At 34.1% G+C, this 11,106-nt stretch overlaps 1 protein-coding gene and 1 pseudogene across 2 annotated transcripts in view; one reads left to right on the top strand and one right to left on the bottom strand.

Annotated features, from left to right (window-relative positions):
• The window catches only part of LOC103262248, a 104,873-nt pseudogene extending 104,054 nt beyond the window's left edge, over window positions 1-819 (bottom strand).
• MBD5 (methyl-CpG binding domain protein 5) overlaps window positions 1-11,106 on the top strand; it is a 422,713-nt gene that overhangs the window by 361,225 nt on the left and 50,382 nt on the right. For both annotated transcript variants that reach the window (XM_008059870.2, XM_008059871.2), the window contains 3 exons: window positions 2,793-3,456; window positions 7,497-7,599; window positions 8,647-8,827. In XM_008059870.2, coding sequence (XP_008058061.1) covers window positions 3,344-3,456; window positions 7,497-7,599; window positions 8,647-8,827 — 397 coding nt within the window. In that variant the 5' untranslated portion in view covers window positions 2,793-3,343. The remainder of the gene's footprint in view (window positions 1-2,792; window positions 3,457-7,496; window positions 7,600-8,646; window positions 8,828-11,106) is intronic.

Here is an 11,106-nt window from a genome sequence, read left to right as displayed (position 1 = left end):
CACCCCCCATCCCCACACCGCAGACAAAAGGAACTAGAGGACTGGCTGCTTGCAAGCTGTAGAGATATAAAACCAGCCTTGTCCTGGGAAAGGAGGCAGGAGCATTGGGGTGTCAGACTTGTACAGGCATCAAACTTGAACAGGTATCAGAATCACCTAGAGAGCTTATTTAAAAAATAGATCATCCCTGGCATTTCTGATTCAGTAAGTCTGGGGTTAGGTTGTGAATTTGCATTTCTGACAAGTTCCCAGGTGTTACACTTATGTTTGTTCCAGGCCCATGTTAGAGAACTGGTTTAACCAAAACCCAGTCATCAGATATAGGTATTTTTGCTGACTGAAATGTGAGGGAGACATATAGCAGGACTCACTCCAATGTTATTATCTGACAGATCCACAAATTACTTAATGGAGTTAGTCAGTGAGTCTCAGGGTAGTTGGAACCATATGCAAGAGCAGGCAGGCTGGCCAAAAGTAAAGCAAAACAAAAGATATCAAATGGTCAAATAAGAATAGGAAAATGAGAGTGAGTGCAGTCTAATAATCAGAGATTTGTTTGGAAAAGAAAGGTAATAAAACAGGTGTGGAAAGGGAATGTACAAAACCAGATTTAGTCATCAGGGTTTGCTGCTACTTGACAAAACTTTGGAGTACAGGATGGCACAAAATTTATACCTCTTTCACAAGTTCTGGGAATTCCACTAAACCAAGAACTCTTTGAGAATAGAGCTGACCCTTCCTAGCTTCTTCCTCCCTTCTTTCTTCTTTCTGTTCTTCTACATCGAGCAGCTCATTAATGCCATACTTTACACTGGGCATAAGATAAAGTGGTACCTTATTATCTTAGTTCAAGCTGTAACAAAATATCATACTGATTGGCTTAAAAACAACAGATATTTATTTCTTACATTTCTGGAATCTGAGAAGTCCAAGATCAAGGAATTAGCAGATCCAGTGTCTGGTGAGGGCCCACTTTGTGGTCCAAAGATAGTCTTTTTACTATAACTCACATGTTGGACAAGGTATCTCTCATTCATGAAGGATCCACTCCCATGACTTAACCTCCCAAATACTCCATCGCCTAATACCTCACCTTGGGGGTTAGGATTTTGACCTAATAATTTTGGGAGACACAAACATACAGACTATAGTACTTAACCCTTTTTGTTCTCCCAGAATCTAGCATAGTATATAAGAGCACATATTAGCTCCTCACAAACTGTTGAATGAAATGTGAATAAACATATACATGAACAGCAAGAGTCATGGTCAAAAATACAGTATGTGGAAGACAGAAATTATTATGGGTCTTCTTCGTGGGAAATATAGCACAGTGGATTGGGCCCAGTGATACAAATTGCCAGCTTGAGACCCCATTGGGACTGTTAACAATTTGGTACTTTTCTTTATACCCCAAAAATGTATTTTTCCCAATACATTTTTGCTATTTTTCTCATTGTCTGCCAGTGTTTGCCACACCTATACCACAGTTCCTAGTTTTCATTTACATGAGTATATACTTCAATTTCAGAGACAAGGCTGCAAATGAGGCATGATGGGCTTTCCTGTTAGGCAATCTCCTGCTTTCCTAATTAGGATATCTCAAAAAAGGGTTTGGGTCAGCTTAAATATGTATGCTTTTAGGAATGTAGATTGAGTCATTATATTCTGTTTACATTGTTTAATTTGTTAATTGATTAAATTATACATACATATTTAAAGCACATAGTCTAAAATAATACATTAATTTTTTCACTTTAGTTTTATAAAAAGCATTTTAATTTAATACTTCCGTATGAATCTTGTCATTTAACACATTTTCCAGAGCATTTCATTTTCACTTCTGTTTAAGTTGTTTGAGATACAGTATTTTTTTAGTCTGTGGGCAATACCATCACTGGCAATATTTATCACAAACCACAAGTTCTACTCGTTTAACACTAGGTTAATTTTTTTTTATCTTTTAGTGTAGTTTCATGAGTCCCACACTAGATATTAAATTGAACATAAGAAGGCTCCTTTACAACAAATAATGCTAGCAAATGTGATATCATATTCTTCACAAGTTTGCTTGCCTTTTTTTATTTAACAACTCCATCACAATAACCTCTATGAGAATTACACACTATCATTGATTACTGCTGTTTCAAGCTAGTATGTCTTCCCCAAACAACACCTCGTGACTAAGTAAGGGAATTAAAACAACACATCATAATACAAGGGATTTTGTAAAATGTTGAGTATAAAGCAACTTCCGCTCTTACATTCGGTAATATTCGGGGGGGGAAATCTCTTATATTTGGAAATGTACAAGTTTATTTTCTTATTAATTTTTTGTTTTAACGAAGAGAAAACTTTTCTTCTTTAGACTAATACTGTATAAAATTAGAAAATTGAATCAAAGTGTTATATAATATTAAGGAATTATCAAATTGCAATTGGAGAACACAGCTTTCTAGTTTACAGGTCATAAGAGGTGATGGATATATTTTATTTCAGGTTAGAAGGAGGTTGTGTGTGAGTTTATGTGTTTGTGTGTGTGTAATGCCATAATTATGGGTCTATCTTTAGTAATTAGAAAGTTGCATGTGGTGAAGAGCAAATAAATTGGTTTAACTGGAGTAAGTGGATTAAGCTGGAAGAGAAAACAAGTTGAATTTGATGCATGATTTTGATGGCAGAGGACATCAGAGTGGTTGAGTACACTTAATAGGTTATTTTATTTTAAAATTGTGCAGCTTCTCAGTTTTTCTATGTTAAATATACAGTTTACATATTTACATATGTTTCAGGCTACATTGTTGGAATTTTGAAGTCATGAAAACATCAGATGAACCAACCTGCAACACCTTGGATTCAGAGTGGAAGATAAAAAGAAATTTTAAAGAATGTGGCCTATAAAGGCGGGTAGTACCTGGAAATATTAACTGACTCACATTATAAAAAATGAGACCGGTTTCTAAACAATAGAGGTTGTCTTAGTCCAACATCAAGGTTCAAGACAAAATGTTGAACTAAAAACTTTACACCCTCCAAAATCAGACAGGTACCAGCCTTGGTGAATTATGATTTTCCTTAGTCGGAAGTACTCATTTTTACCCATATAGACCATCCTTAGAAATTAAATACTGGTTTAATGTAGATTATAATGGGAAACTGATTTTTTCACAATGGCAGATTTCAAGGACTTGGTTCCAAACTGAGCTGAAGCTTCCCAATGCTTTTGTACAGTCTGGGAAAAACTGTGCTGCACTGGCCCATTTTTGAAGGCCATCATGCTCTGTAATATAAGGATATCATCTTATTGCTGATATCTTTGGAAAGTCCCAAGCAGACACAGAAAATGAATGGAGGCAAGGAATGTGACGGAGGGGACAAGGAAGGAGGTCTTCCAGCTATACAAGTTCCTGTGGGTTGGCAGCGTCGTGTGGATCAAAATGGAGTGCTTTATGTCAGGTGAGCTCTTATTATTACCTGTGTTCCTTCCAAGGTTGCAGTCATAAGATTAAGGAGATAGAGTCTGTTCTTCTTTGAGTGAACAAAACATTATGACTGACAGCACCTCAAATAAATTTGAATAAATGACCTATGTACTAGAAATATACAAGTGTTTTTATTGCCATAGAATACCAGCGAGAAATTTTATGCATTACTTGTATTTACCTAAGATGTCATTCTGCTTATCTCTATAGCAAGGATAAAAAAATAGGAAGATTTCTAAAAGAAACATATAAACATCATTACTACATTCACAGGAGAATGTAAAATACTGGAAAGAGATCTGATATCACTTGACAATATTAGTTTGTTTTTCAAAGTGCTTCGACTGGCTTTTTTGGTAATAAGGTTGAGTGTTTTTATCTGTAAATAGTTTGAATCACTAGCCTTTGTAATACCTGATATTAACAAAAATAAGTTTCCTATTTTTTCTGTACAGTTTTTAATCTATTTTCCTGAATGTAGTAGTAATAACAAAAAAAGTCATCATGTAAATGACTCTTCATCTTACATGATAAAATTATACAAATAAAATGCCTACTCTTTTTGTTATAAAAATGTGGGGTACAATTCAGTGTTAGATATACAAACATTGATTATGCAGGTACACTTGTTGATGAGGTATGCCCCTCCCTCCCCTAGCAGTTTCCCTCAACTGCCAATCCCACCCCACCTTGACAGTTTCCCACTACTGCCAATCGCTTTCTTATAGTATTATAATTGTTCAAGCTCCACTTATGAGTGAGAACATACCAAAAGATGGAAAATACCTACTCTTAAAATGTTTTGTTTTTTTGGGGGAGGGGTTGGAATCTCACTCCGTTGCCCAGATTGGAGTGCAGTGGCCGCTCCCAGACACCGCAGCCTCGACCTGCTGGGCTCCGGCAATCCTCCCACCTCAGCCTTCCAAGTAGCTGGAACTACAGGCACGCGCTACCACGCCCAGCTAATTTTTTTGATTTATTGTAGAGATGAGGTCTCGCCAAGTTGCCCAAGCGGGTCTCAAACCCGCGGGCTCGAGCAATTCACTCACCTCGACCTCCCAAAGCGCAGGATTACAGGCTGAGCCACTGAGTCCAGTTTCTTATAAATGTTGATGATATCTATCTCTTGTAGAACAAGTTGAAGGAATAACTCAACTGTTAAGAGGTTTTAGTCTTCTTTATTAAATAATGGCATCTAATTTCCTTACTTTATAGATTTTTAGTAAGTATATGAAAGGTTAGGATACCATAAATCTTTTTTTGTGAGGTATTAAAAAGCTGTTAGAAATAGACCTAAAACTTTTAAAAAGATAATAATACATTATATGATTAAACTGATGCTATTACTTTCAATGTGGTATTTGTATCCCAGCTTTAACAGAATTCTCCAGTTCTGGCAAAGATGTATTTATAGGAATGAGGTATTTTCAGTTATATAAGCACAAACGATTTTATACCATTAACAACTCAGAAACTCAGTTTAGATTCTGTCCTGGGTTTGTTTGTTTTATGTAAAGTGTTTCTTGAGGCAGCTCTAATTACCAATCAAAATTCTTTTACCACATAAATTTTGTTTTTGTAACATAAAGATGTAATCTCTATTAATTGAGGTGAAGGGATAAGAAAGCAGGGCATATGAAGCTCATTCTGTGGTGAATAATATGGACAAGGGCACGTGGAACAATTTTTTCAAAGTATTCCTATTGCTAGTGCTGTTAACAAACTGCCAAAAATACTTTGTTATAAATATAGCAAGTTATCAGTGTTATATGTTTATATTTATAGTTGTTCTAGTTTGCAAAATGCAAATGTATATTCAGTGTAGTGCAAATGACTCTAAAATCTGGATTTTTTTTAACATTTTCATTTCTATGAAAAATAAATCAGTTTTTCAGATTTCTGAGAGCAAAAACCAAATTAAGTATGGGAATCTACAGCCAAGTTAATGTCTGAGAATCTGGCAATTATCTTGTTCATGGTTTTCCAAGTCTGACTAGACTTTATTATCTGATAACCCCGTTAGTATGAATTCTCCAAATACAAATATGTACTCTGAAAATTATTTTGGAAACTGACTTTTCAGATTAGGTAAAATACTTTCAAATTAAATTAAACTAGCATGAGTTTGATTTTTCTGTATAGAACTGGTTAAACTACTACTTGAGCACATATAGGGAGCTGGTGCTCCTTCTTTGACTCCCTTCTCAATCTGCAGTTTGCTGGTAATTTTTAGGTTAGTCTCCAGCTGCTCCTGCCTCAGAGGCATTGAGGCTACACATTACATTTTCTACCTAATTCCAATCTTCTAAGTTTCATCTATGCCATTAAACTTGTAACTATTTTTGCATTAATTATTACTCTGAAAACTTAATTAAAGAGCTACAACTGAAGAAAGAACCCAACTGACTGAAAGGAAGTATTTTTAAAGTGTCTGGCGTTCTCTAATAGAATTCAGGAATTTTTGTCTTCAGGTTTGATTTTATAATTGAATTCCTCTAAGATTCAGTCAGTATACTTTCTTTAATGTTAACATGTTCATCAAAGTCATGAGTTCTTCTCATGAAAAATCAGTAAGATACTTATTTGATGATTTTGGTTTCTTAAAATTATCAGCCCTCCAAAAACATCCTGTTGCCCCTTCTTGCTGTGGTTGAACTTTGGTCTGTAATATGGAATTTTTATTCTTTGCATATGATCTTAAAAAAAAAATAGCCTAACTGAGTATTTTGACAAAGCTAGGATTTTCATTTAGATTTTCTGCATGTATTATATGATTATCCCATAAACAAAATATGAATTATAGAGACAGAATAGTCTCTGTCTAGTAATATAATGCTTCATATATGAAATGAAGAGTATTACTTCTGGATCAATTTGCTCATAGGGCTTAAGTGAAGGTTTTAGTAAATGGTAATAAATAAAATATATTCTCAAGTTCAAAACATAATATCCATTCAAGTTATAAAATAGACATGTTGATGGGATTAACAGTAGCAAATATCTGTCTGGGGACGGGGAAACACTTCTTATCTACAGGGTGCCTGAATAAAACATAATTGTATACTTAACCCTTAACTGTACCCCACAAAACCATAATAAAAATATTTTTTAAAATAATAATAATAATAAAAGTCCTAAAAAACAATTGCCAATTTAAAACTAACCACCATTGTAAATAAAAATCAAAGACTTATCCTATCATCTGAATTGGTACTTAATCTGTAGATTTTAACTTCATCAGTATTCATATATCTTCCTGACTTTTGTGACCCAAAGAGTAGAAATAGTGAAGTGCCTACCCAATTAACAGCCCAAAGACCTGCAGGGGCAGTTTTCTGTTGCCTAAAAACCCTATTTCCTCAAAAGTTTCCCAACTTATATCAGCTCTGCTTAATTCCTCTCTCTTTCTCTGTATGGTTTGGCTCTTCAGTGTAATTTGAGTTGGGCCGCACTGAAACTATCTTCAAAGACACATGGGTAAGGAGGAAAAAAGAGAAACCTTTTTTATATAGGGACAACTTAGTACTAGACGCCAAGATAATCAGGGAAGAACTTGTTAGCTCCAACTTTTGTAGACTTGCCAGCTTTCTGGTTTGAACCCCAATATGTTCCTAAATTTGTTTTTCCTCAGAGAACTTTAAAAGTAGATATTCTAGTTTAAAATGATAGTGATTACTTTTATGTAGTCTTCTTGTTCATTTCTTGCTCGCTTCCATTATTTTTTTAAGAATGGCATTTTTACCATCTTTAGTTCACTCTTGGGTTTCAAAATAGTTTTATTTAATTTTCTATGAATATCTGTATTTTTCTGAGAAATATTATGGTTGAAAATAAAGAACGATAGTATTAAAGGCTATAATTTAGTAGCTAACATAATATTGACAAAGAAAATGCTTTTCCCTAGTGGGCGAATATTATCCTGTGAAGGACAGTAAGACTATAAATTATGGCTTTTTTCATATAATATGTACAGTCAAAATTATTTCCTGATGTTTTTTTAAACTATTTTTACAGTCCCAGTGGGTCTTTGTTATCTTGCTTGGAGCAGGTTAAAACATACCTGCTTACTGATGGAACATGCAAGTGTGGCTTGGAATGTCCTCTTATTCTTCCCAAGGTAACCATTTCACAATAGATCTACAGCATTTTTCATTTTTTACGTATTTTATATATTTGCTTTTCTCATATGGCATTTCATTTTTTTATTACGTCTCCAGTCATACATTTTAATTAGACATCTTTTGCATGCATTTTGGAATGCTTAAAGATTGTGGAAAATAGTTCATATCCAAGAGTCATTTTCAAAGATGTGAAACCTATATTCATATTAAATATTTTACTAAAACTACCTTTGTACCTTTTTTATTAGAGCTAACCTATGCTCAGCATTTAATAGTGCAATATTTTCTTTCACTACTGTAACAGCTCAAAGCTGCAGTGTTATTTTTAGCACTGGTGTTGATAAATCTGCCACAAATATTTCTAAAATCATAAAGCTGAACTCTCATAGCCAAAATATGAGATTGTTTTATTCCTTTACAAGGTAAAAAGTAAAATCATTTAAAATGGTAAAATATTATTTGCTATAGAAATAGGTCATTATTTTGTGGATGTCTGTTATGCTAATTTTAAAACTAAAGATTAATAGACAACTTTTTCCTTTTTGTTTGTATGTCACCACATTCCAAAAAAAAGGATTTGCATAATAAGATTTTTTTTCAATGAAGTAACAGATTTTTAAAACCAGTGAAAAGGTAATATTAATACAGTAATAAAATAAAGCCAATGAAAAAGTTAGCATGTAGAAATGTCATAGCTTTTTGATTTTGTTTTTAACTGTACTTCATCTGTTTTCGTACTGTTATAACATGAGGAAGTGTCTAAAATTGAAAACATTATCAGATATTATACCTCTTCATATATTTATCTTGGCTATCTTAGAATTAGGATAATATTCTTTTTTTACTTTGCCACTAGAAATCAAGAGTTCAGCAGAAGCATTTATTAAGTTATATAAAGTTGCTTTTCTTACATTTAAAAACTTGTGAGAAAGTTTTATTCAGATTTATGGCTTAATCTATGTACAACATTTTTTTAAAACAAAGGACTCTTTTATTAAATGTTTTCACAGACATATTCTAAACAAAGGCTATGCTTTTTCCAGGTGTTTAATTTTGATCCTGGAGCTGCTGTGAAACAGAGAACTGCAGAAGACGTTAAGGCAGATGAAGATGTCACAAAGCTATGCATACATAAAAGAAAAATAATTGCAGTGGCCACACTTCATAAAAGCATGGAAGCCCCACATCCTTCTCTGGTGCTCACCAGTCCTGGAGGAGGAACAAGTATGTAATATAGTGAAGAGTTTAGGAATTCTCTTCCTCCTAAAGAGAAGTTACTAGAAATCACTCTGCCAAGCATTTTCCCATTCTACTTTTCAAGCAGGCACAATGCTTTTAAAATTCTTACGTTATACATTTTGTATTTTACTACAAATAGCAAGTTTGTTCTGAAAAATTACCGTGAGGTTATTTTTCAAAATTTCTTATACAGATCATCTAATTCAACAAGCAGAATAAACACTAACTAGTACATACAAATACTCTGAAAAAAGAAGTGCCTTTGGTTTTTAGGAAACAAATGTAGATAGGAATGTGTGGCATCAAGCCCTCAAAAGCAACTAGCGGTGTAGTTATGTAGTTAGGAACTAGCAGTGTTATTCTTTCAGCTATTTATTGAACACCTACGGGGCAGAAATCATCTTGCCAGATACTTTTTATGCCCCCCACACACACACATACACACACACACACACACACACACACACACACACACACACACACACACACGCTCTCTTTGTTAAATATTTCAAAACTGTAGAAAAGTTGCAGAATAGTTCATTGAGTATCCTTCACCTAAATTTACTAATTAACATTTTGTTGCAGAAGTTGCAGATATTTGTGAAAATGTATCCCTCCCTAAATGTTTAGGTGTACAAGGACATTCTCCTACATAATCACAATCTAGATATCACATTCAGGAAATTTAACATTGATATAATATTATTATCTAATATACAGTCTCTATTCAAATTTCTCCAGTTATCCTAATATTCCCTCTCACAGCTTTTTAAGAATTGACTTTTTAAAAAAAATCCAGAATGCAATAAATGATTGTACACTGCATTTAGTTGTTACATTGCTTTAATCTATATCGATTCCCTAGTCTTTTTCAATATTTTGTGACACTGAAATTTTTGAAAAGTCCAGGCCAACTTTGCAGGACTTTCCTCAGTTTGGATTTGCCTGATTGTTTCCTCATAGTAAACACATTTTGGTAGGAATACTGCATAGAAGATGTTAGTTCCCATCAGAAGACACATAATACATATTGTTAATTTATTCCATATTGTTGACATTAAGTTTGATTGCTAAGTTAAGATTGTGTCTGTCCAATTTTTTCATTGTTAAGGCATCTTTTTCTCTTTATGATTAATGTATACTCTGTGGAATTATACTTTAATGAGGAATTTCTTTTTATAAGGCTAAAATATGAACTTCCTCCAATATCACACTCTATTTAACACTTAAATAGTAATTCAGAATAAAATATGGCTAAATACCAAAGCATTTGGTTTTTAGAAATAAGTGATTCTATTTTGCAGAATTCTGAAAAATAGGAATGATCAGAGAAGGCTTTAAGTGGCAGAGCTCAGATTTGGACCAGCCTTGGAGAATAATAGGATCTAGACAGATGAAGAAAATAGGAAAAATCTTCTCCAATGTAGCATAATTAAGGGATAGATGTGGAAATTGACTTGAGTGGATGATTAAACATGTGTAGGTAAATTGGTGCCAAATTATTGAGTGCCTTGGATGCAAAGAAGAATAGTTGTCATGACATACAGGTAATTAAAGCTTCACACTTAGAACTCACGTGAAGAGGGCAGGGAGAGACAAATTTGGTAGTTATTAGCATAGAGCTCCTTTCTAATAACCATCTAACCTCTAAACGTTAACAGGAAAAATCAGAAAAAAATTACTCTACAAAAGTATGTAAGAAAAAAAATTAGAGAACTTTTTCTTTTAATAAGCTACATTTTAAAAATTAAAATATATTGCAATAATTTAAAGACATATTTAATAATCATTCAATTAAAATTTACCTATATTCTGCCAGCTTAATGTAACTATGTTTTCATTTTTGCATATTACCTTGCACATGTGTTTACACATACTCTTTTTTTTTGAGTTCGAGTCTCACTCCGTCACCCAGGCTGGAGTGCAGTGGCACGCTCATGGCCACCCCTGCTGGACTCCAGCGATCCTTCCAACTCAGCCTTCCAAGTAGCTGGAACTACAGGCACGCGCTACCACGCCCAGCTAATTTTTTTTGTTTATTGTAGAGATGAGATCTTGCCATGTTGCCCTGGCTGGTTTCAAACCCACAGGCTCAGGCAGTCCACTCACCTCGGCCTCCCAAAGTACTGGGATTACAGGCTGAGCCATGGAGCTCGGCCTATACATATTCTTATCTGAAACTGTTCTCACATTGCATTTTTTTCAAAACGTTTTATCTGAGCCGGGCTCGGTGGCTCAGCCTGTAATCCCAAGCCTTTGGGAGG

The sequence above is a fragment of the Carlito syrichta genome, unplaced genomic scaffold (genome assembly GCF_000164805.1).
Source record: "Carlito syrichta isolate Samal-C Ts95f unplaced genomic scaffold, Tarsius_syrichta-2.0.1 Scaffold304408, whole genome shotgun sequence".
NCBI lineage: Eukaryota > Metazoa > Chordata > Mammalia > Primates > Tarsiidae > Carlito > Carlito syrichta.
The sequence above is the reverse complement of the archived record's forward strand: the minus strand, read 5'-3'. Positions and strand labels throughout refer to the sequence as shown.